General features: G+C 37.5%; 1 protein-coding gene across 3 annotated transcripts in view; it reads left to right on the top strand.

Annotated features, from left to right (window-relative positions):
- The window catches only part of fam184b (family with sequence similarity 184 member B), a 45,361-nt gene that overhangs the window by 6,942 nt on the left and 10,599 nt on the right, over nucleotides 1-27,820 (top strand). For 2 of the 3 annotated variants that reach the window (XM_067404747.1, XM_067404749.1), the window contains exons 2-7: nucleotides 2,237-2,416; nucleotides 2,544-3,218; nucleotides 9,378-9,513; nucleotides 10,406-10,557; nucleotides 12,811-13,083; nucleotides 14,280-14,375. In XM_067404747.1, the coding sequence (XP_067260848.1) occupies nucleotides 2,237-2,416; nucleotides 2,544-3,218; nucleotides 9,378-9,513; nucleotides 10,406-10,557; nucleotides 12,811-13,083; nucleotides 14,280-14,375 (1,512 nt within the window). Of the gene's footprint in view, nucleotides 1-976; nucleotides 1,082-2,236; nucleotides 2,417-2,543; nucleotides 3,219-9,377; nucleotides 9,514-10,405; nucleotides 10,558-12,810; nucleotides 13,084-14,279; nucleotides 14,376-27,820 lie in introns of those variants that run through there. The other variant, XM_067404748.1, reaches the window with a different exon arrangement.

Below are 27,820 nucleotides of genomic sequence, written 5' to 3'. Positions count from 1 at the left end.
AAAATGACAATGTACTTGTGCAGTGTACAAAAATACTTTACAGCTCCCTTTATCAATCCATTCAAATGTTTAAAATGCATAGATACAATATAGCCTACATGCGATAAACCTAAAATAAATATGTACCCCTACACTCTTCATCCCTTCGAAGCTTTCACTCTGGAGGGTATACCCTTTGAAAGGATTAGGGCATAGGGATGAGCCCTTCCGAATGGAACGCAGGGATAGTTTCTGGCTGATGATCAATAAAAACATTGATAGTCAATCAGAATTCACTTTTCATTAAAGAGCTTGAGCATTTAAAACAGCAGACGACATAACTGCAGCACACACTTATAATAAACAAAACATATGGACACTAATATAGTTATCTTTATAATTATAGCCTTTACACTCACACACACATACACAGACGCAATAATTTCACAAGCTGTGCCAGAAAATTGCTGTTACACAGTTTTTGAAATGTGGACAAATGGATAGAGAAACAGACACTTCTGTCATTTGTCTCTGTTAATGAGGGAGAAGGAAAATAAGACAGTGTGCATCAGGTTTCATTAATATAGACCTTAGTCAGGCAAAGTGCCATATTTGCAGAGAATGAAAACAAGGACATTTAATATATAGAGTACATTTATGTACACAAAAACCATTCACTCACTTCCTTCAGTCTGCTCTTTATCCTAATATTCCCTAGTCCAGTCCAGTCTGCAAGTTAAGATATGAGTGCTGTCACTCTATATAAAGCTAGCAGACATTTCAGTCGTACATATATATGACATTACTTTCCCTTTTATTCTGTGCATCATAAAACAGGAGAGTTCATGTTCAAGGACTGAGAGAGAAAGAGAGGGAGGAAATAGACAGAGGGTGAAAGTTATAAAGTGGAGTCAGGGGACAGATGGAGAGAGAGAAAGAGAGAATGTGGCTGGCTTACAGAAACACTGTGGGGGGCAGGAAAAGAGGTTGAGAGAGAGACGGCTGCGTAAAGAGAAGGAGAGAGTGACTTCCTGGCAGTTTATCATACGGAATGTCCAGCTCTGCTGCAGTGGCGATTAACTACAGACAGTTAGGCGTCATGGTAACACACGACCCGCTGGAGGGATGAGTGAGACGTTGGGAATCTGATGACACCCCAGGCATGGGGACTTGTGGGTAGGACACATTGATGAAGAGCCAAAGTGACACATAATATTAGCCCTCTCTCATATGCCTACACATTCAGACTCAAATATACAAACGCCCCGCACAAACCACACTGGGTTATGAAATGCCACTTTCCACAAATGGGGTACAAAATACTTTTTTTTTTTTTTTTTTTTGTCAAATAGTCAGTGAAAGGAGGTGATAGCTGGTTTGGGATCAAATGTCAGTTTTCAGTAATTGATAAAATTCTATATTCCATAAATGAGAGAAAATTTGTTTTTTTTCCTTACAATAACGGATTGATCGTTTTAGATTCAAGAATGCAGTCATCACACTGTATTTGTAAAAATATAGCAAATGTAAATGAATTGTATACTTGTCTACCCACCATAGTGTAGAAAGGGTTCAAATTATGCGTCTTCTTGGGTGTCACAACTTAAAGTGTTTATTTTTTTGTAATCAAGAAAAAATCATGGAGTTGTGCACAAAATATGGGATTTTGAGACACTGAGTGGTAGTGAGAATTGTAGTTTTGTTACTACAATTGATTAAAAATCAGTTCAACAGATTGTGTCAAAATCATGACATTGTTGGATAAAGTCAAGACCTCTGAAGTGCTCTTAAAATCCTCAGTTTAAGGGAGTGATGCAGAGATTTTGTGTGTTTAAAACTGGTCACTTACCATGTTGTTTTAATTTTATATTATGATAATAGTTTATCTAACATATTTAGACATTCTCACAACAAAAACTTGGGATTAGTGCCTCTAATGCTTGGGAAATGCCATGGGACTCCAGTGTCAAAGTGCCAAAAATATTCGAACAGCTGTGCACTCATAGAAGGTTAGAACAGACATTTGCATGGCATAAACAGACATACATACATGCAGATAAACTTCAGCTCAGTAACTGCAGACTGTGGTTGTACAACTGATTGGATCAGAGAGGTAGAAGATTTCATCAGCGAGAACAAGACTGTTAACTTAGCGCTGTACACGTGGAATCAGCAACCACAGTGTGGATCATTTTTTTCTGTGTTGTCCTGCAATTATAACTGTGGGTTTATTTATGGGTGTGTGTTTTTTGTGTAGGTCATATATTCTTTAAACACTAAGAATGAAGAGCAAGAGGCAACTCTGCAATCGCTACGCCGTGTTGCCACGGAGACACAGGGCAGCCTCCAGCCAACCGCAGGTCAGGATGAGGAAGAGGAGGAGTCAGCATCTATCCTGAGGACACGCCTTCTAGAGCTGCAGGCCACCGTAGAGGAGGTAAAAACATAAGTAGTCAAACATACACATACCTTCTGTATATGGATTCGTAATAAGTATATTAAATACAACATGGAGAGAATCACTTCATTAACTTAGGATGTGTGGATGTGTGTATCCATTTCAGGTGGAAGAGCGTGGACAGAGGGCTGAAATAGAGTATGTGGAGCGCATAGCTATGCTAACCCAAGAGACATCAGATCTGCGCAGAGACTACCAGAATCTGCAGACAGATAGAGACAACCAACAAAAATTACTGCAACAAACGCAAGAAGAAAACAAGCGCTTAGAAAACGAGTGCCAAGAGCTACGCAGAGCCAGAGATGAAGAGAGAAAGAAAGAGGAGGAGGAGAAGATGCATAGAGTAGAGGAGGAGAGGAAGAGGGAGATTGAGGAGAGAAATAGAGAGACAGAAGAGAGGAATAGAGAGTCACGGGAAAGAAAAAGAGTAGAGGATGAGTTTGAAGAAAGGTTGAAAACAGTGAGAAAGGAGCTACAGGCTCTGAGGGAGGAGAAGGAGAAAGCGGAGAAGGAATGGAAGAGAGATGTGGAGGAGTGGAAGAAGAGAGTGAAGGACATGGAAGAAGAGAGGAGGGAGGAGCAGGAGGCTGCCAAGAAGACACTACAACAGAGCCTTAATGAACACATCAACCAGTGGCACCAGAGAGAGCAAGAAAACCGCAAATCCCAGAATGCAACACTTCAGCAGAGGCTGAGAAAAGCAGAGACAGACTTGGAGGTTCGAGAACAGAGGTTGAATGAGAGCAACAGACACTGCAGCAAACTTCAGGAGAGAGTAGAGGTACACATGAACACCCAAACACGGGGTCCAAAATTCACTTTTTGCCACATCTACACATGCCAGATGAATTGAGACAATCTAACTCCCTTTAATATTGATTAAACTGATTATTTTAATCAATTTTAAACCAATTTAACCAATTTAGTTCTTGTTAGTTTTTAATATATGACCATTAGTTGCAGTTTTTTTAGCGTTTTTAATATATGTGGTTTTTTACTTAAAACACATGCCTGATGGAGCTGTGTGCTGTGTTAGAATAGTATTTTAGGTTTGTTAAATTTATCAGGGTGGTCGAGTTACACTGTCTAATGGCATTTTCACATTTTATGAAATGAAATATATGTATAAAAAATTGTTATAATACAAACCTGATTCCAAAAAAGTTGGGACACTGTACAAATTGTGAATAAAAAAGGAATGCAATAATTTACAAATTTCATAAACTTATATTTTATTCACAATAGAATATAGATAACATATCAAATGTTGAAAGTGAGACATTTTGAAATGTCATGCCAAATATTGGCTCATTTTGGATTTCATGAGAGCTACACATTCCAAAAAAGTTGGGACAGGTAGCAATAAGAGGCCGGAAAAGATAAATGTACATATAAGGAACAGCTGGAGGACCAATCTGCAACTTATTAGGTCAATTGGCAACATGATTGGGTATAAAAAGAGCCTCTCAGAGTGGCAGTGTCTCTCAGAAGTCAAGATGGGCAGAAGATCACCAATTCTCCCAATGCTGCAGCGAAAAATAGTGGAGCAATATCAGAAAGGAGTTTCTCAGAGAAAAATTGCAAAGAGTTTGAAGTTATCATCATCTACAGTACATAATCTCTGTGTGTAAGGGTCTAGGCCGGAAAACCATACTGGATGCCCGTGATCTTCGGGCCCTTAGACGGCACTGCATCACATACAGGAATGCTATTGTAATGGAAATCACAACATGGGCTCAGGAATACTTCCAGAAAACATTGTCGTGAACACAATCCACCGTGTCATTCGCCGTTGCTGGCTAAAACTCTATAGGTCAAAAAAGAAGCCATATCTAAACATGATCCAGAAGCGCAGGCGTTTTCTCTGGGCCAAGGCTCATTTAAAATGGACTGTGGCAAAGACTGGGATGCCATGTCATCCGGACTAAAGAGGACAAGGACAACCCAAGTTGTTATCAGCGCTCAGTTCAGAAGCCTGCATCTCTGATGGTATGGGGTTGCATGAGTGTGTGTGGCATGGGCAGCTTACACATCTGGAAAGGCACCATCAATGCTGAAAGGTATAACCAAGTTCTATAAAAACAAATGCTCCCATCCAGACGTCGTCTCTTTCAGGGAACACCTTGCATTTTCCAACATGACAATGCCAGACCACATACTGCATCAATTACAACATCATGGCTGCGTAGAAGAAGGATCCGGGTACTGAAGTGACCAGCCTGCAGTCCAGATCTTTCACCCATAGAAAACATTTGGCGCATCATAAAGAGGAAGATGCGACAAAGAAGACCTAAGACTAGAAGCCTGTATTAGACAAGAATGGGACAACATTCCTATTCCTAAACTTGAGCAACTTGTCTCCTCAGTCCCCAGACGTTTGCAGACTGTTATAAAAAGAAGAGGGGATGCCACACAGTGGTAAACATGGCCTTGTCCCAACTTTTTTTTTTTTCAGTTTAAACATTTATGTCATCTATGTTGTATTCTGAATAAAATATTGAAATTTGAAACTTCCACATCATTGCATTCTGTTTTTATTCACAATTTGTACAGTGTCCCAACTTTTTTGGAATCGGGTTTGTATTTGAAACCTTTTTAAATTTCAAACCCAAGCCTGATCAAAAACTGGAAATTGTGTCTTCCAGGCCTGGTATTTCATGGATATTTATATGGTGGATATAAATTTTTCTATTTATGCATAGTGAAAAAAATCATTGTGTACACACAAACCAGTATTGCTTTACAAGTGAGTTCACATAAATTCAGTTGAGTGACCATGTGTAACTGACCTTTCAGCAGGGTGTTCGTCTCATTGTAAGGGGGCAGTAATTACCGCTGTGACTGACACTTCCGAATCTAATTGAGACAGAGATTAGAGGGATCAGACAAACACCCACAATTACCGTCACTCAGACACACACAGCTGTGCAGAAACAGATGGCATACCCGACTTAAACAGTCTGTGACAATACCCCACAGATCTGCAGACATTTTTTTCTACAGCAAAGTCTGCTCAGAACCTGCAGAAAATAAAAATAACATAGGCTTTTTAATGTGGGACACAAAAGTAAGTCGTTACACTTTGTATTTAGAACAGGATAAACCCATGTGATTAAATAAGTAAGAGTTGCTTGGCATGCAGCATTGACACCGCCATCTCTGATGCAGCTTTGTGCATACACTGGGGCTAATGCGCATTAGACGTGCCTAAAAATGCCAGACAGAGTGAGATGAGTAACACCCTCTCCTCTCTGCTTTGGCTCAACATCCTTCACTGAAAATTAATCAGAGGCACCTCAGATCTGCAAACTCGGAACAGCTGCTGTGATGTAATCAAAGGGTTGTTGGCTCAAAGTGTTCATGGGGTGGTCAGAATTGACTGATTAAAGTCATCTTGGACTTTATGGGCCTGAAAGATGATGCGTTTTCGATTGTTCATCTCTGCTATAGGATGATCTAATATAAGGATCCAGCAGGATAACAGACTAGATTTTTAAGTTTGTTAAGAAGATGTGAGTGGTGCTATGGTGGTTGTCAGGTTGTTGCTGTGCAGTTCCTAAGGTGTTCAGAGTAGTATTTAATGTATTTTCAAGTCAAGTCACCTTTATTTATATAGTTCTTTTTACAATGCAGATTGTGTCAAAACAGCTTTACAGTGATAACTGGCAAATAATGTTGGCTGCACAGCAGCTCTTAAAGAAAATGGTGTCATTGTCCAACCTAACCCTTTGAGTGGTATGGTCCCCACATACGGGATTTTTATTTCTGTGCCCCTAGGCGTATGGTCCCACATATGGGATTTAAAACGTTCAGCGACATCACATAACTGCCAGATTCAAACTGTGCTATCGCGCTTTGGCTGCGAGACAGATGCGCTTAGCTCTTGTCATATATCACAGCTATGCAGTGTTTTCAACCACATAATGTTTGTTTTTTAAGGTTTCAGAAATTTTAATTCACATAAGCACCAGTAAAACAATACATTTAGAGTTTATAAAATACACACCGATGTCAGACAACAGTGTAAGCAGCAATAACAATCCATTCAAATATAATTTGCCGACATTTATTCATATCAGACACACATAATGGGCCTAAGTAACTATAAAGTTTACTCTATTATTCTTCCAGTTCACCAGCCACTTACTTGCATATATTTCGGGAGAAACTGATTAATTCACCTGCTATAAATCTGACTAACAGGACTCTGAGAACTGCGGGGCAAACTAAGATGGCAGCGCCCATCTCGCATTATAGATCAAGATAAAGATGTTTTTAAACAACAAAACAGACACACATATTTGAGAATCGGAATATCAGATAGTTGATGACATGGTAAGCAAGTTTGTTAATATTTTAAATAAAAAAGGAAAAACAAAATAATAGCGATTCATCTGTCATACAGTGTTATTGAGGCCGCGTACATGATACAATAAGGGCGAGCGTTCTAAAATAATGATCGCCTTAAAAAAACTCACTCTAGGGGGTCAGTTAGAATATTTTAAACTCATGCTTGAAAGGGTTAAATAAATTCAGTATTGATTAATTCCATTGTAAAAATCAATAGTTATTAATTTAGGTAATTTATCTATATATCAGCACTGGAGAATACAGTGATGTCATTGTCCACCTCAGTTCTGTTTGCATACAATGGTGTCAATGCAGGCAGATCAAAAACATTGTTGAATATCAAGTGTCCCCAACTAAGCAAGCCAAATTGCTATATAGTATTGCTATATGGTTGCTAGGTGAGCACGATTTCACCAAGTACAACATGTTCCTGAATCACCATCATTGTTGATCCTGGAACAACATTCCAGTCAACCAATCAGATTTGAGGGAAACGTTTACAGTTTATGAATGAATGAATAAAGCATTTACAGTTGTGGCCAGAATTATTAGACCCCTTCATAAATATGATCAAAGATGACTCTAAAAATAAATCTGCATTGTTTATCCTTTTGATCTTTAATTCATAAAATTAGCAAAAATCTAACCTTTCATTGAAGGAAAAGAATTGAAAGTGGGGCGGAAATAACATTAAGAAATAAATGTTTTTTCTCCAAAACACATTGCCCACAATTATTAACACCCCTAGAATTTTTTAGTAAAATTTTAGTAAAATATCTCTGAAGTATATTCCCATTCATATTTAAATTTTTTTAGCTCACCGGGGTGATCATGAACATGAAATTGACCAGCCATGACTTCCTGTTCCACAGGAGTATAAACATGAGGAAACACAAAGGCCAAATTCCCTTAAACATTCATCACAATGAGTAAAACCAAAGAATATAGTTCTGATGTGCAGCAAAAGATTGTTGAGCTTCACAAAATAGAAAGTGGCTGTAAGAAAATAGCTGAAGCATTGAAAATCCCCATTTCCACTATCAGGGCAATAATTGAGAAGTTCCAATCAACTAAAGATGTTACAAATCTGACTGGAAGAGGACGTGTGTCTAAATCGTCCTAATGTGTGGTGAGGAGGAAAGTTTGAGTGGCCAAAGACTCTCCAAGGATCACAGCTGGAGAATTGCAGAGATTAGTTGAGTCTTGAATCTCAGAAAGCCTAAAAAAAAATTATCAAAAGCACCTACATCCCCACAAGTTGTTCGGGAGGGTTTCAAGAAAAATCCTCTGCTCTCATCCAGAAACAATTTCCAGCATATTCAGTTGTCAGAAAAGACTTGAACTTTAAACGGGACCAGCTTCTGTGGTCAGATGAAACTAAAACAAGAGCTTCTTGGCAGCAAACCCACCAGATGGGTTTGGTGCACACATGGATAAAAAGTGCCCCATGCCCACGGTCAAATATACTGCTGGATCTTTAATGTTGTGGGCTTATTTTTGTGCTGGAGGTCCTGGACAACTTGTTCAGATATATCGTATCATGGATTCTATCAAATACCAACAGATAAAAAATCAAAACCTGACCACTTCTGCTAGAAATCTTATAATGGGCTGTGATTAGATCATCCGTTGGGACAATGATCCAAAACAAACATCAAAACCAGCACAAAAATGTGTCACTGAGCACAAAATGGAGCTTCTGCCATGGTCTTCCCAGTTCCCTGACCTGAACCCTAAAGAAATGAGTGGAGTGAACTGAAGAGAAGAAGCACCAACATGGAGCTGGGAATCTGAAGGATCTGGAGAGATTCTGTATGGAGGAATTGTCTCTGTGTTCTCCAAACTCATCAGGCATTATAGAAGAAGACTCAGAGCTGTTATCTTGGCAAAAGGAGGTTGCAAAAAGAATTGAATAAAGGGTGCTAATAATTGTGGTCAACGTGTTTTGGAGAAAAAACATTTATTTCATGATGTTATTTCCCCCCCACTTTCAATGAAAGGTTAGATTTTTGCAAATTTTATAAATTAAAGATCAAAAGGATAAACAATGCAGATTTATTTTTAGAGTCATCTTTGATCATATTTATGAAGGGGTCTAATAATTCTGGCCACAACTGTATATAGCACTTTACTATGTACTACTGAACACCCAAAGCACTTGACAATTATATCACATCCACTTGGATGATGCGACAGCAACCACAGTACAATGGTGCTCACCACCCATCATGTTTATGTCAAGTTTAGGCATACAATCAGGGTTAGGTGCTTCTACATCAGTGTTATTCACTTATCATTTCCCTCAGATTTTAGGGATAAGTTATGGGTAGGATTAGGTTGAGGTTGAGGGGTGGGGATAGGGTTAAGACTAAATTTTCTGACAGGAATGGTTGTTCTGGTATCAACAAAATATATATATTTTAACGAGCCTCATGATTTGAAGTATCATTCATGTCCATATCACAAACAGTACAAGTTATACATTGAAAGTTAATACTTAGGGTCAGGGATTTCCCCTAACCCATTCTCTAAATCTAATTATAAGCAATTGTATTAGTTATGCTTATTCAGTTATTCATTTGTCTTACAGGACCTGGAGGAGCAGTTGGAGGATGGGCGTCGCCGAGTGGCTGAGGCTGAGGGTGTGGCAAAGAAAGCAGAGGAGGAGTTAGCTGTTGCCAAAGAACGCTTATTACTTCAAGAGAATGAACTACAGAGCAAGTCAGGTACACATACACAGAACAGATCAGTGAATGGCATTTTATTAATCAAATTAATCATATATGCTGAATAATTAATCAAATGAGTTACTTATCAATATTTGCTGCTGCTAAATAAAGTTATTTTAAAGACAGCCTAATAAATCATTAAATAGACATATAAAAAATTGCTTTAGAAAGTCAGTATATCTATAGGTTTATTTTATTTCCATATCATTGAACAGAAGCTTACAGTCCACAGACAATCATTTTGCATTTGAGTTTGTCAGTCTGTTCAAGGGAGACTTAATGGACATTCACACAAGAAGCATTTTCAGTGTTTTGTCAGTACAGTTTTTTTTTTTTTATATAATTGTTTGTAGACGTGTCATGGACATCTATGCCTGTTGCGTCACATCTCTTTTTTTCAGCCGTGTTTTAACTGTCAAGTTCAAAACAGTTCAAATTTGAAAAATGTGTCTCTAGTTCTAAGCATTCTGTTCCATTGCTCTGTGTCTGTCTGGATCTCACCAAACAAAGCAAAAGCCTAATTGTGTACTTCAAGCTTGAATTGCTCTGAGGGTAGGGAAATCCCTTTTTACAGAATTTAAACATGGGATTATTTGGCATGATTAAATGCACAATGTTTAATGCATTATTTTATATATAATTAATTGTATTATGTATCATTAACTGCCTTAATTATCATAAAATACGTCTACTGCATTTCAGTAGTACGGTAAATAAGCTGATAGTTTGCAGCCAATAAGCATAATTTACAGTCTGTTTTATGTTAATTGTTCTATTATCTATCTCTGTTGAAATTATTGTCTGTGTCATATGACTGTTGTGATTACAAGCTTGGTCACTGATTGTTCTGCTTCCTTTGATCTATTCATCATCTTTCTCATTTCTGCAGAGGAGTTAATGAGTCAGAGTTCATCTCAGGTGAGGTTCTCTGCTGAAGTGGAAGAGCTGAGGTCTCAACTCAGTCGTCTCAACATTAGAAACAAAGAGCTGGAGCTTCAGAACAGTGGCCGATCTAATGACCATGCCCGCATGCTCAAACAGGCAAGCCATGCCCACACGCTTTAATGGTGCATTCAAGTCATGTTGGAAAGATTGTATTTAAGAGTAGAATGCACTTGAACGGAACTCAGTGTCATCATTAGTGGGGAAACTCTGGATTTTCTTTGAGATTCTGAGTTGGAGGGGAAGTGGGGTTGGAGTCAGCAATGTTAGTAAACAAAAACTATTAAAAATAATTTTCAGTCATAGAAAGAAATATATAAATATTAGATGAAAAACTTTAGTGAAAATTAGAAATATTGCCTTGGAAACTAACTGAAATAAGTTGAAGTACTAAAATGAGTAAAACTAATTTAAATATATATATATATATATATATATATATATATATATATATATATATATATATATATATATATATATATATATATATATATATAGTTTTTTGACTAATAGTTATATACTAAATAAAAAATGAATAAAAAGATAAAAGCACGTAACAAGTTTACAGGTATATATTTTCAAAATACCAACACTGTCATAACTTCGTTGGAGGCAAAGATTTGTTTTAGAGCCTTTTGGTTATCTGCCATTAATTAAGTCACACTAAGCAAGACTGTCCAGTAGGAACTTATGACCACTATTAAGTTTCTGGACCCATAAGCGAATAATTGTTTTCATTTTATGTCCGGAAACTAATAAATTACACATTTACAATTCAATGTCTGAAAAAAAAAAAAATTTGGATCACGCCAAGATGTTGGCATCCAATACAATGTTTATTAAAGTGGATGTGCAAAAAATAGTGTTAAAGGCTTACCCAAAAATGAAAATTCTGTCATTAATTACTCACCCTCATGTCGTTCCACACACGTAAGACCTTCATTGGTCTTCGGAACACAAATTAAGATATTCTTGATGAAATCCAAGGGTATCTGATCCACACATAGGCAGCAACATCACTGCACCCTTTTGACATTCAGAAAGGTAGTTAAAAAGATGGTTAAAATAGTCAGCGTGACTACAGTGGTTCAACCTTAATGGTATGAAGTGATGAAAATACTTTTTGTGCACAAAAAATAACAACTTTATTCAACAATTTGAACCATTGTCATACATAGTGAACTTAGTGCAGGCTTCCTTGTTTATGTCCAAACACTGGCTCATTATTGGCCGAAGCTGAACACGTGAGCAGCACGATGCATGCATGTGATGCTGACACAGGATCTGGCCAATAATGAGCCAGCATTTGGACGTAAACAAGGAAGCTTGCACTAAGTTGACTATGTATGACAATGGTTATTTTTGTTTAAAGTCGTTATTTTTGTTTTGTTTTTGCGCACACAAAGTATTCTTGTCACTTCATACCATTAAGGTTGAACCACTGTAGTCACATTGACTATTTTAACCATGTTTTCAACTACCTTTCTGGACGTCAAATGGTGCAGTGATGTGTGGATCAGATCATATTTGGATTTCATCAAAAATATCTTCATTTGTTGAAGATGAACGATGGTCTTATGGGTGTGGAGCGACATGAGGGTGAGTAATTAATGACAGAAATTTCATTTTTGGGTGAACTAACTCTTTAAGTTATTAATACAAGTCTAAAAACTAGCACTGTACAGGAACAAAAACAGCATCAACTCCCCTCTACAACAGATAGGCCAGAGTTTTTTCTGCACTCAAGCAGCGCTAACAATAACCTATTGTTTCTCATGCTCAAAAAACAATCCATCCACTATCGATCCCTTCTACTAAAGAAGGCTGCCTTAAATACACACACTTTTTCCCACTCTTACTAATTGGAGTTACTAATTTTAATACAGTAAGGTCTTACCTCATGTTTTCTATTCAAAAAATAAAGTGACTATTAAGAACAAGAGTTAAAACAATTCATTAAGTACAATAAATAGGACAGATAAAACCAACACATACATTTACACAAACATTTCCATAAATAGCTCAAATGAGTAGTCCCCTTCAGGTTTGCACTACCTTACAGGCCCCACCCACTCGGCTAAAAATAGGAAATAAAACAGCGAAACCCACCTTATATTTAAAACGTTATATAAGAACAGTTTAAACACTTTAAAACTACTCCACAGGCTCACCATCAAACACACTTTAAAATGTTATTTTAAAAGCATTAGTTCGTATGCACATAACAACAACCAAGCCCTTAGAAGATCTTAAAACATCAAATCTGACACGTCAGAAGCTGAACGATGTAGTGTTCTTTTGAAACTACAGGATTACAGTTTTATGTCATTAAGAGTTGTGTGTGGGTTTTAGCATGCAGATGCACTATCCTCTATGCGTCTGGAGCTGCAGCGTGCACACACTGAGGAGATCAGACGCCTTCAGCAGGAGGTGGAGAATGAAAGAAAGAATGACAGACAGGAGCTGGAAGAAGAGAAGAAGCAGGTTCAGCAGAAGATGGAAGAAGAGAAAGTAAGGCTGAAAGAACAGCTTCGGAAAGCACTGGAAGAAGTGATACGCAAACATGCCAGTGAGCTGCGGCATGCGCATGCGATGCTGGATGCAGAGAAGAAGAAGACACAGCAGGTACTACAACAGGTTTCAGCTGCTGTTATCATGGAAACTTTTCATGACAGAAATGTTGATTCATGCATTAGCTTTGCAAATAATTTCTCATTTGCCAATGTTTCTTATAGTGCTGCTATCAGTACTGACTTTATGAATTGATTCCTCTCTTGATTTGATTCTCAATTTGATGTTGATTTTATAATTTTGTCTCAAGAGAATATAACCAACATACACTAATCTATCTTTTTACTCATCTGTACTAGTGTGGCTTTACGGTTAAAGGGGACATAAAAAGAATTTCCTTTGTTGCTGTGTATAAAGACATACAGCATTATTTATAATGCAAATCTCCAAACCCAGTCCATTCAGACGAATTATGGAAACTAAGCTGCAGAAATGGGTCATTTCAAAATCAAAACCATATTAACATATGACGCATATTCAGCATTCAAAAACTTGGCCCACCCTTATGAACAGAGATTAGCCATCATATCATAACAAGTCAGTTGCATAAAGAGTCAGCAGGTACAGAAACTAAAAAACAGCTTATAAAAAAATCCAGAACTTTCAATCTACCAAAAGAACAAAATAGCACAATAAAAATGTCAAAAGTCCATACAACTCATGCAGTATATCTAAAGTCAACTTTTTTTTTTTTTTTTTTGCTAAAACTTGCTTTTATTGTATGGAAAAGAGCAACATTCGGCTCAGGATGTCTCATTATGTGTTCCACAGAAGAAAGAAAGGAGGTTTAGAATGACATGAAATGAATGTTAATTTTGGGAGAACTCTAAAAGTTAGAGAAAGTGGAAAATGGTCATGTTTTATTTAATTATAACTATTTATATATTGTAATTATGTTGTTAAAAGAAAGGGTTTCTATAAATTTCATATAAGTGGACAAGTGTGTCTGTTGCTGATACAGTAGTGCATGAATGTTGCAATACCAAGTTCATTGGTTCAATTCCCAGGGATTGCATGAACTCAGAAAAATGTAAACCTTAAATGCAATGGAAGTCATTTGGATGAAAGCATCTATCAAATGCATAAATGTAAATGACTAACATGGTGAGTGGACTTAGCATCCTCACTGACACCTTCATTACAGAATAAGTAACTAATAAAAGCAGTATTAAAAAGATCTTGTGCATGATCTGATATTTTTTGTTAATATTGAAATTGTAATAGTTTTTATTATGTTGGTTTGAATACAGGCTGAGGAGCAGATGAAAACTGGAGAAGAAGAGAGAAAGGGTTTGGAGACAGAGAGGGAAGAGCTACACAAACAACTACAGCTGTCCAACACAGAGGTAAGTTATCACTAAGAATATGACACAGGAAAAAATAGTCCTTTGCTTATCCTCTCAAAAACCAAAACAGTCTTGGATATGTTTGCATAACATTGCTGACCTACTAATGAATCAGGTCACCACAAATAACTTGAGCTATATACATATCAAGCTCTTTCAAAGTGGTTTGAGGATCAGGCAAAGGGAACAGGCTCAGTCCTTCTGCTTAAATACACAGAGACAGACTAATAGGCCCAGAGCTCTCCATATGACCATGATAAATGAGAACACAAAACGAACATTTGTAGTGCCCAAGGCAGAGGGCTTCATCTAATGCTTCATCTACTCTGCCAGCAGGCTTGGAACTGGGTTATGATAACGAAGTAGTATAATTAATAAGTGATAGCTAGGAATGAGAGTGTTGTTTCAGTGCTGTGTCGCTGCGAAGCAAGCCTTAAGTTTCCTACTGTATCAAAAAGCCACAAAGTTCCTACTATATATCAGAAAACCATTTGTCATGTCAAATGTCTGAAATGTATGGGTTTTATCCTAGAGGCTAATGATCTAAGTTGGCTATCAAAAGGTTGTAGGTTCAAATCCCACAATGAACATTCCCTGAAAAATACAATGCTTGGGTGTCTGAGTCTTTTAAACAGTGTTTCAATAAATCAATGTTTCATTGTGCCTTTTATGTCACCACATCTTCCTAGACATCCTGTGACATTTTACATACTTTAAACACGGTCCTTAAGTTTGCGTGTATAAAACAATTGTAAATTTGCTAGTACACAAAAAAGTGATCTACTGCATTGATCTACTAAAGCTGATCTACTAACCAGTGGTGTAGCCCTTAAAAAGTGGCTCATTATTACTATACTATACTGATGGCTGACAGGTGAACAGCCAACATTTGCCCTCACAGATGGGATATTATGAAATTTCCTTTAGTTACTTTCCCAAATAGTTTGACCATGCTCTTGTTCCTCTTCTCACCACTATTATGCATCATTTTCAACATAATATAGCTAGCTAACTAATCTGTATCATAAAGCCTGACTCTATACATATATATATATATATATATATATATATATATATATATATATATATATATATATATATATATATATATATGTATGTGTGTGTGTATATATGTATGTGTGTGTGTGTGTGTGTGTGTGTGTGTGTGTGTGTGTGTATATATATATGTATAGAGTCAGGCTTTATATATATATATATATATATATATGTATATATATATGAAGACTTCAGATGCAAAAGCCTCTAAGTGCCATTTGAAATTTTCTTCTAAAATTAGCGTTTTTAACAAGCTCATATGTTTATGTTCAGTAATTTCACTTTAATTTTAATTAATAGGTCCTTTTCATTGCCATTAAAGTGAAATAACTGAACATAAACATACAAGCTTGCTATACAAGCTATATAAATATACAGTACAGTCCAAAAGTTTGGAACCACTAAGATTTTTAATGTTTTTAAAAGAAGTTTCGTCTGCTCACCAAGGCTACATTTATTTAATTAAAAATAGAGTAAAAACAGTAATATTGTGAAATATTATTACAATTTAAAATAACTGTTTTCTATTTGAATATATTTCACAAAGTAATTTATTCCTGTTATGGCAAAGCTGAATTTTCAGCTTTTTCGGCTAATAAATTATTCGCAAGTGTGAGTGTGTGGTCATATATCCTTTTTTATACACATTTGAACTCATGTCTTTTGACTGGCACCTCAGACGGTAGTGCGTTTGTTTTTCTTTTTTCTAAAAGCTGAATTTTCAGCATCATTACTCCAGTCTTCAGTGTCACATGATCCTTCAGAAATCATTCTAATATGCTGATTTGCTGCTCAAGAAACATTTAATGTGTACAATTGTACAAAATATTTGTGTACAATATTTTTTTTCAGGATTATTTGATGAATAGAAAGTTCAAAAGAACAGTGTTTATTTGAAATCTAATCTTTTTTAACATGATAAATGTCTTTACTGCCACTTTTGATTGATTTAATGCATCCTTGCTAAATAAAAGTATTAATTTCTTTAATTTCTTTAAAAAAAAATAACAATAAAAATTCTTACTGACCCCAAACTTTTGAACAGTAGTGTATAATGCTACAGAAGCTTTGTATTTCAGATAAATGCTGTTCTTTTGAACTTTCTATTCATCAAGGAATCCTGAAAAAAAAGTACACAACTGTTTTCAACATCGAAAATAATCATAAATGTTTATTGAGCAGCAAATCAGCATATTAGAATGATTTCTGCAGGATCATGTGACACTGAAGACTGGAGTAACGATGCTGGAAATTCAGCTTTGCATCACAGGAATAAATTAATTTGTCAAATATATTTAAATAGTACACAGTTATTTTAAATTGTAATAATATTTCACAATATTACAGTGTTTTACTGTATTTTTAATTAAATAAATGTAGCCTTGGTGAGCAGACGAAACTTCTTTTAAAAACATTAAAAATCTTAGTGGTTCCAAACTTTTGGACTGTACTGTATATATATGTAGATAATATAATATATACATCAATGTCAAGGTGCGAGATACCAAACAGGACCAAAAGACAACTATACCAGCTGCCTTGACCTTACTGCATATATATTTATATATTATATGGATCCGTTCAGAATCCCTAAACACATCAAAATAATATATAGATGAAAATTAAAACCATTTTAACTGTGTGGAAACTCAGTGATCTGGAGGCAGGTCAAAAGCATTAGAGAACAGTTCCTCTGCCAGAATGAGTGTTCTTGTCTGTGCTTGGAGCGCCTGATGTCCATGTACATAAATATCACTGACCTTTGCAAACTCCTGCAAAACACGCTTCTTTCACAAGTCCATTATAAAACACTCGACCATAATGAAATATGCTTGTGTCTTTACCTTGATTACAATTGTCATCTGTCAAAACTTTATTAGTGAGATGCTCATTTGCTTTATCCAGCCCCTAGTCCTGGCTATAGGTGCGATAAAATAATCACCCTTTTCAGATTAGGAATGAGGATGCTGATTGGCTAAATTTTATGTCATATCTTGAATATGTTTAAATTGTGAATCAGGAATGGGCTAAACTGCTAAACAGTGATTTCTCCATCACCGGTAGACACAGGTAGAGGAGATTTATAGGGAAAGCATATTTTGCACAGATGATATTTATAATATCACATCAATATCAATTTATTATAAATATCACTTTATTTTATTATAATAATAACAATTTTTATTATTTTGTGTGTGTGTGTGGTTCAGGGAGGGTGGCCATCCTATATTGGCCAGCTTCCTCTGGGTGCACTGTGCTGAAACTGGTACCCTCAGGTCATGGTTGTGATAACCAAGTTTGGTTAAAGGGATAGTTCACCCAAAAATGAAAATTTGATGTTTATCTGCTTACCCCCAGGGCATCCAAGATGTAGGTGACTTTGTTTCTTCAGTAGAACACAAATGATGTTTTTAACTCCAACCGTTGCCTGTCAGTCGTATAATGCATGTCAATGGGAGCTCCATCTAAAAGAGTAAAAAAAAACACGACAGATAAGTCCAAATTAAACCCTGCGGCTCACTGATGTCCTAAGACACGAAACGATCGGTTTGTGCAAGAAACCGAATAGTATTTATATCATTTTTTACCTCTAAAACACAGACTGCCCTCCACATCCGGTTAGTGAGGTCTGATCGCGCCCTGACAACGGAAGTGATCCCTCGCACTCATTGAAGTATAAGCGTGAGACATCACTTCCATCATCAGAACGCGTTTTTTGACCTCACTAACCGGATGCTGAATGCAGTTGGACATAGTGGTGTTTTAGAGGTAAAAAATTATATAAATACTGTTAGGTTTCTCACACAAACCGATCATTTCGTGTCTTAGGACATCAAAGTTCCATCATGAGCCGCAGGGTTTAATTTGGATTTGTCTGTGCATGTTTTTTTATTCTTATAGATGGAGTTCCTATTGACATGCATTATACAACTGACAGACGGCAACGGTTGGACTTAAAAATCATCATTTGTGTTCTACTGAAGAAACAAAGTCACCTACATCTTGGATGTGCTGGGGCTAAGCAGATAAACATCAAATTTTCATTTTTTGGTGAACTATCCCTTTAAGCATTTCAGAGATATAGCCTCACGTTCACTTTGGTATGCTCTTTGTAGAATTTTTTTGTGAAATATTTAGGAATGGTTTGACTAAACAACTTGAATTCCATGTGCTTTTTTTGAAATGGTGTGAAGATGATCTGATTCAATTTTCATTAAAATCGGACAAATTTCATAGGATGCAATTGAATCGTCTTGTGCCAATTAATCAGGAAAAGAAGCCCTTCTAACCCTTACGGTTCTAAAGTTATTAGCATAAACATGAGTGCAACTTTGAACAGTTGGTGGTGCTAGAGGGATTGAGTTGAGTTTGATTGAGAGACTCCAAAATTGCTTTGGCTAAAGTTCAGATTGTGTGCCAAATTTCACAACGTTTACCATATGGTTCTCTGGGCTGCCATAAGCCACTTTGTCACAGAGATTTCGGAAAATACACTGATAATGTGTCCCAGGATTTTTCCAGGAACGTTTGATTTTGGTTCATTCACTCTGCCAGTGATTTTCTGGAATTTGTGTGTGCAAAGACACGGGACATAAGGATGTGACGTATAATGTCTCTGCAGAGTCTTAAGTTTGCTTATGATCTGCAATTTCTCTCGAGAGAAACCAAGCTCATGTATTCGATCATAAACTACCGCATCGCTTACCGTTCCACTAAGCTGGCGAACAATATGAGCTGTGTATCAGGATGTGTTTTCAGCGCCATCACTACGACACATCCCTTACTGCATTGGTCGTGGCTTTGTTCATACAGGGCGTGTCCCAGGACTGATCCTGGCAATGTTACTAGGTCCCCATCCCAGAATTGATCCTGGGTCGTGTTTGCGTTCACACAGAAAGCACTCTAGCAATTTTAATCTTTATAGAAGAAGAACATTAATGATTACAATAGGTGCCTACGCACCTTCGGTGCTTGGACCCTAGTTAAGGGCTTCTCAAGCAACAAAAAAAAAATTGGTATACCAAGGGCATACACAAATACTGATCTTTAGAAGTAGTTATACTAACAAAATATGCTTAAGAATGGTATTGTGTGTTTTCCAGTTTTCCCTTAATGAATATGTCATTTGTGGTGTGCCTCCAAACAACTGCAAAATAAAGGGTGGTACCAATGCAGATTTAATAGCACCTGCAAAATGATTTATGAATCCTGAAAGCCATTTCAGAAATGGTAACTTTGTGAGCAAATTAACAGGACTGAAATGCAGGTAATCTAATTCACACTGTGCACCATGCTGTCACTTTGGCAAAACTTTGAGAATGAAGAACACACAGTGTGACAGTACTGCTGAATTGCTGACATTAGTGTGATGGTAAAATATCCTCATGAGCAATTGTTTTGAAAACAGTTCTCATCGCTGTGATTCAAACAGAATAACCATACAACTCTTCTATATAAAAAAAACTGCTGACAGTTTATGTCCTTCTGTTTCAATTGCTTCAACATTGTTTGTTTAACTGGCAGTTCTCTTTTGTTGGACCTGCTGTCCACAATCCTGTGGGACGTGGGACGACCCACACGCTGAGAACTGCTAAACACAAATGACTCAATTTCCTGTGACACCTAATGAGCTTTTTAAAATGTAGTTGGTATTTATCAACAAGGTCCCTGAACGGGCCATCAAGCTTCTTTGTTTTTACAAAGTACAGTGAAATATGTTCTTTTCCTGCATTTTTTTACTACACAACAGAGATAACGTACATACAGTGGCATTAATAGAATTCAGACACTACTACTGCAATTCTTGTATAATAGTTTGAAGGATTTTTTTCACTGTAATACACACTAGTGATGTACACTACCATTCAAAAATTTCAATAATTTTTTTTATGTTTTATGTATGGAAAAAAACTCTTATTTAATTATAAAATGTATTTGCTCAAAATACACTAAATATAGTCATATTGTGTAAAATGTTTACAGTTTAAATGAACTGTTTTCTATTTGAATTTATTTTAAAATGTAATTTATTCCTGTGATGGCAAAGCTGTATTTTCAACAGCCATTACGCCAGTCTCCAGTGTCACATGATCCTTCAGAAATCATTCTAATAATCTGATTTGGTATTCAGTTTTTTATTATTATTATCACAGAAAACGTCTGTACTGCATAATATCTTTAATGGAGTGTCTATTTACACTAAGTGCAAATAGCTGCCCTTGCTGGCAAATGGTATTTACACTAGCCCCGCCCACCAATGTCTGGTTGGGCCACTCAAGTTTTAAAAAAGACACAGAATTCAACATCTTAAGTGGCGCAGCAGTAGTGAGTAAGGCTCACAGACCTGGCTTTTAACGCGATCGACGCAGGTTTGAATCTGCCTTTTGCCAAGCTTGCATTTTTCAATAAAATTGAAAATAATGTTCTAAAAGTGGAAATAAACTGCGAACGAGTATTTAATAATATTAAAAGTGTTTGTTTATTGGGTAGGGTTAAGGGAGGGTGTAGGGAGGGTTTTTATTCTCCCAACAAGGCAGAATCCATTTAATAAATTTAATAAATATAATAATTTACACTGTACACTTTACGTAATGTACAAAAATACTGAGGTCTAAATAGTATCTGCCAATATAAAGTATAAATAGCATCTAATTACTATTTACTCTTATTGCAAAGAACTGATACTTTTACATGGAGTAAATGTAGAACAAGGAGAATATATCTCTATTTTCACCAAGTGTAAATAGCATATCACTAAGAAAATGCTGCTATTGTCACTTAGTGTAAATAGAATATATTGCTATTTTCACTTAGTTTAAATAGCATCTATAGCTATTTGCACTTAGTGTAAATTGCCGATACCTATTTTTAAAAAGTTTTCAGGATTCTTTGATAGACAGAAAGTTCAAAAGAACAACATTTATTTAATATAAAAATTATGGATACTAATGCTTAATCGGCGATCGATTAATTGTTGATAATGTTCATTGATAAAACTTATCGATCATCGATTAAGCAAGGTCAGGCACATGCGTGCTGCTGAACCACAAAACGCGTAAAGCAGACATGAGGAAAAGTGCAGCGAGCACGCCGGAGATAAGTTTAAGACCATTTTACATTAAAAGGCTGGAGTTACAACTTCATAACTATAAGTTTGCGTGTGCACTTGCACCCTTTTTTGTGCAAATGTAAGTTGTAATGTTGTTAATTTTGTGTAAGCATATATATATCTGATTTGTCTCATATAGGATGCATTTGGTTAAGAATTAACACGGTATAAAACGCACCGGTGATCATCTTCAGCTTCAGCTCATGCAGCTCAAACACCAATGCGTGACTAATAATAACTATGATTTGGACTGTCATATTACATAATATTATAAAGAGAACAATATCGTAATAAAATGTTGTGAATTTTTTGGGTTTATTTGCGTGTTTCAGCTCATTGCTCCGGAAAGAGCGCAACCACAACCACACAGAGTTACACATTCTGACTAGCATGTAACTTCGAGTTCACTTATGCATTTGCATCATTTTGTGCAGATATAATTTGTAATATTATGTTTATTTTGTATGTATCTGATTAATCTCATATAGGATGTGTTTCATAGAGTTAAATAACCCGCTAGCAAAGGGCTTCAGTTTACCGGTATTCATTCAGCGCTTCAGCGCATGCAGCTCAAACAGCAATGCACAACTAATAATAACTTTGATTGGGACTGTCATAACATTAAAATGAGAACACTATTGTAATAAATCGTTGTAAATTCATTGGGTTTCCTCCTCCTTGGATCTCCCACAGAAGTGTGTGCTCTCCACTGTCACCTGTCTCGAATCAATGAGCTCCAACACCACCTGTAACACAGTAAAGACTGATTATCATTCTGTTCTCATTCTCTTCTGCTATATAAAGTTTGCTTACCTGCCTGTCCCATTTCGGCAGGGCTGCAAAATAAACCTGTGTTATTCTCACCATATTCAGCGCATGCAGCTCAAACAGCAATGCACAACTAATAATAACTTTGATTGGGACTGTCATAACATTAAAATGAGAACACTATTGTAATAAATCGTTGTAAATTCATTGGGTTTAGTTGTCATGTTTTAGCGCATTGCTCCAGGAAGAGCGCATCCACAACAGGAGTTCTGACTAGCACGCATCTGAAGCGGTGTTGGTGACATGTTGTATTAGTCATTATATTTGATTAATAAATGAGTAATAAGTATAAATAAGTAATTTAATTAAATGATCAATCACATTGAATCATTTTACAATCCTTCTAGCCCTTTATTTAGACTAAAAACCCTTCTTATTCATTTGGTGAGGAACATGCCGTTTTGAGCAGCATTATCATTACATCACCTGAGTACTGATTATTAGTCCTTAGTCAACACACACATCTGGAGCAGTGTTTCCCAACCTCTATTCCTGTAGACACACCAACAGTGCACATTTTGGATGTCTTTGGTTGTGTCTGAAATCGGCCCCTATACCCTTAAATAGGGCACAATTTGAGGGGACAGCCATTTGTAGTGGTGTCCGAAATCATAGTGGATGTTACCGAGTGCACTCATTCAATCCCACAATGCACCGCAATAACGAGTGTACAACCGATGTACACTCAATGGCTAGAGAATACCCATAATGCACTGTGAGAGTCACGCCACGCACCGAATGACCAGAGGATGATGCACGTGCCTGAATCATCCATCCATCCACTTCCCAATGTTGTTACAGCGTAATATCATACAGGTATAAATTCATTTTTACTTGATTATTAAATTAATTAAGGTTTATACATAGTTTACATGACAGAGCTCAAGATAATTTTTTTCATTACTACTGGAGCTGCCAATTTGCTCTGTTTCAAATGATTATTAAACAGCAAGCGCAAACTATGCAAAAGCGGCAGCCCTTCTGGCGCACTCAAGTCTCCGAATTCACTCCTTCAAGTGGACTATATTAGTGGACTAATGTAGGGAATAGTGAATGAGTGTATAGGGGGTGATTTCGAACACAGCATTGGAGTCTCTATTAACGAACTGATGAGTTAAATGAGGTGTGTTTGATTAGGAAGAGTTTGATGTGTAGTGCTGGTGTGTCTCCAGGAACAGGGTTTGGAAACACTGATTTAGAGTTTAAAGAGCACTTCTCATTCCATCATTGTTTGGTCTACAACAAGGACTACGGACTACTTACCTAAACTCTGACTTTTTGTGATTCTCCTACGATTTCCTACCTGCTCCTTGAGTCTCCATTACTCCAGCTATCACTCTTCCTCACCTCCTTGGATCTCCCACAGAAGTGTGTGCTCTCCACTGTCACCTGTCTCGAATCAATGAGCTCCAACACCATCTGTAACACAGTAAAGACTCTGATTATCATTCTGTTCTCATTCTCTTCTGCTATATAAAGTTTGCTTACCTGCCTGTCCCATTTCGGCAGTGCTGCAAAATAAACCTGTGTTATTCTCACCATATTGCTGTCTTCATACTTGGTATTTCCTGACAGAAGACCAGGGGCCATATTCACAAAGCATTTTATCCTACCACTAAGAGTTCTCCTAATTAACAGTAAGAGTTTCCTCTGAAAACGTATACACTAGAGATGCAGCCACATCGCTTCCCCACCACACAAGTCATGATATCCTTTGTAATTTCTTTGCTGACGGGGCGAGCACTCCAATGGGCAGAGACAGTTTGGCAGCAAGCCGGTCTGGTTACACAATCTCTGGACAGATTCGTGGCCCATTTCTGGGAAGTGTTTGGGAAGCCACATGGTTATTCATCAGTCAGTGAGCAATTGTTTTAGATTTACATGTCCCATCCATCTTCCTCGACCCGTAGTGAGCTTTGTTCATACTCCAATCTCCCATTCCACTCCTCACCACGATTATCAATCTTACTGCCTCCCATTGCTCTGTTTCAGTACTCGCCCTCCCCGACTCTGGGTCAGACGGTAACTTCATTTCAGGAGAACTCTGCTGCCAGCTCCAATTACAACGAAAGCCCACCGAAATCTGTTACCAGGTCCACTCGGCAACAGGCAGGCCACTCAGCTGTAATAATTTTTACTTCTGTGTGGGTCCAGTACATCTCCGAGTTGGCCAGTTACAGCATGAATCCATTGACTTCCTGGTTCTGGAGTGATCCACTGCTGGCATTATTCTAGTGTGCCCCATGTCAAACATAATCCAGTTCTGTCTTGGTCAACAGGAGAAGTGGGGAGAAGGCTGTTTTCCAGAATGTTTCCCTGACCTTCCATTTATCCTTCCACATTGAGAAAAGGTGCTATCTGTCATCTCTTCCTCTATCAAAAGCCCCATCGATCAGCAATCAGTGAAAATACCTCCCCGTTATGCCCAGCGACATCTTCTGTCCCAAGCAAGCTTCACAACTGCATCCACATCGACCATTGGAGTGTGCCATAGACCTTCATCTGGGTGAGCCAGTGCCCCATGGAAAGCTCTATCCACTATCCATCCCTGAGCAGAAGGCCATGGAGGAGTACATCAAGAAAGCTCTATCCCAAGGCTAAATTCATCCTTCAGTGTCCCCTGCTTCTTCGAGTTTCTTCTTTTGTGGCCAAAAAGGACGGAGACTTGAGGCCTTGCATTGACTTCAGATCTTTCAATAAAATTACCGTGAAGTTTCGCAACCCGCTTCCTCTCATCCCTGCTGCCCTGGAACAGAATAGAGAAGCTTCAGTCTTCATAAAGTTGGACCTCCAGAGTGCCTATAACCTCATCCGGAAGGGAGACGAGTGGAAGGCCATTCAGTCATTAAGTGGCCATTAAGATGCTTTTCAGGTGTCTCACATAAGTAATATGTAACAAAGGATAACTTCTTCAACTATTGAAGTCTGCCGAGATAACTGCACCATTGAAGGTGACAAGATTGGTCAAGGAGGGTTAGATTATCATCCTAGAGAAGTTGCCACAGAAGCAGAAGTTTCTCCATGAAGGAATGACACGTTAACTGAACAAGTCACAAAGGCTCAGATTGACTCCATGAACTGTACTCAGATGCTGAGCTCAACCACAGGTAGAAAACCTGGACACATTCATCCACCTGCTAAACTCAAGCTACATACACCTGGTGAGACTGGGTGTTTTGCAGGTGAACACAGAGCTCTCTGATCAGTGCAAAGATGATTTTGAGCTCACAAAAACATCACAAGAACTACAACAAATGACTAACTCATCTGAATTTGAACCATGGGGTCAAGGACGGAAAACTGTAAGATAAAAAGAACCTCAGATATATTGATCTCCTGAGATAAGGACAACACAAACACATACAGCCATTTGTCTCCACACCCCACAGACCGAAGTTGCGTGAGAGCTTCTTTCTATCATGTCCTTCCTTCAAATTTGTTCCTTCTCCCCCACTTACTTCCCTTTACACATTCTTCTCTTCACTCAGTTCACTTAGAAAGATTATATAAAATTATAATGTTCTATGTCTATACAAGTGAATTAACAGCCATGCTATATATCATTTAAAATGTCTCAGTGTGGCTGATACAATGGTCTCGTCTCCACAGAAGTAAACCAAAAAGGTAATAAAGAAATTAGAACCTTATTACCTTAGTGAATGCAAATTCCTATTGTAAGTTCATGCCCCACATGAACCACATCAAGCCCATAATGCTGAGTGTCCTCCAGACACTCATGTTATGTATATTCCAGATGTCAGGTATGCATCTTTTTACTCTTTATTTCTGAGCATTTGATGTTTTGTATTGATCATCTTTGAATTGATTATGTAATTGGCATAACACATTTACCTGACTAATAATAAATTGTTACATTTGGACTTATTCTGACTTTGAAAATATTGACTCTAGTAGATTACGTTGCATCCATTGTTACCGCAAATCTGCATCAGGTTAGTAGCGGACTAAAGTCCAGTTTTGAGTGGAACATTGGGGCACTCCAACTGAGATTTTAGAGCTCCTACTAACACTTGGCAGTAGTTCAAGTGTACTTAGACTGTGAAGGCTAATAAGGAATTTCCATTTAGGGTAACAGAATGTTGACTGACCAACCTAAATAGGGTGAGCCTTACTTCTGTTTAATATAATGTTACTCTAGCTAAGTGTACATGGGAAACCATGGCATGACCATGACCAAAACTACTATTAGAGAAAGTATTGGTCAGCTTATATCTGAAGTAGTGGCCATGACCTCTGACTAGAGAAAGTGTTGCTTTATTCAAGTGTACACAGATCTATGGGGACTAAATAAAATACTCTTAGAGTGAGTGAGTATGGGAGCAACCCTCTAAATAGTATAAAATGGATTCAGATAAAAGTAAATTGGAATTAAACTACTTTGCCACACTGAAGAGACCGAACGTGCAGGAAACCTTCACCTGCTTATCGGAAAACGTTGTTGGGCCAATTGGACAGGCCTTACACCTGCGTGAATTCCATCTCTACCTGAAGGCTTAGAAGTGCAGTTTCCATCAATCCTCAGTGCAGTTCCTAGGATACAACATCAGCAAGAATGGAATTCAAAAGGATGAGGGGAAGATAGAAGCAGTACACAACTGGCCCATTGCAACTTTTGTAAAAGAACTACAAATATTCGTAATTTTTGCCAATTTTTTACTGTCACTTCATCAAGAACTTCAGAACATTAACCAGTCCTCTCAGCAATCTCCTCAAGAAAAGGCCAAACTCCAAAGGCCAAATGTGCTGCCTTCACCAAGAAATTCATCCCGGCAGAGAGGAACTATGATATCTGCAACCATGAAATCCTAGCTATCAAACTGACTTTCATTGGAAGCATTGGCTGGAGGGCACCAGGTATCCCTTTACTGTTCTTACAGACCACAAGAACCTTGAATATTTGAGAGATGCCAAACATCCGAAATCCCTGTCAAGCCCGTTGGACACTTATCTTCACTCGTTTTGATTTCATGATCTCCTATCGTCCAGGCACAAAGAATGTGAAGGCTGATGCTCTCTCTCAACTCCATGCTCCAGACGACTCCCCAGAATGCCCTGAATCCTTTGTTCCCTCCAAATTGATTATCAACCCAATCCAGTCGTCCCTTGATGACACTCTCGCCTCCTCCAGTGCCTCCGAGCCAGCCCTGCCTAGGTGTCCTCCAGGATGTGTTTACATTCCCAGAACCCATCAAAATTCTTTTATCCAATCAGTTCACTCCTCATCACAGATCTGCCTCCATCTGATGGTAACACTTGCATCCTGGTAGTTTAGTGCCATTAAAATGGTTACACACTGCAATGGAAACAGCTGAAATCATGTTTAAACATATATTTGGAAACTTTGGCCTACCTAAAGATATAGTTTAAGATCGGGGTCCACAATTCATCTCAAGAGTCTGGAAAGCCTTTTCAATCTCCTAGGTGTGACTGT

The sequence above is a fragment of the Chanodichthys erythropterus genome, chromosome 12, assembly GCF_024489055.1.
Source record: "Chanodichthys erythropterus isolate Z2021 chromosome 12, ASM2448905v1, whole genome shotgun sequence".
Lineage (NCBI taxonomy): Eukaryota > Metazoa > Chordata > Actinopteri > Cypriniformes > Xenocyprididae > Chanodichthys > Chanodichthys erythropterus.
Note: the sequence above shows the minus strand (reverse complement) of the source record. Positions and strands in the feature narration are given on the sequence as shown.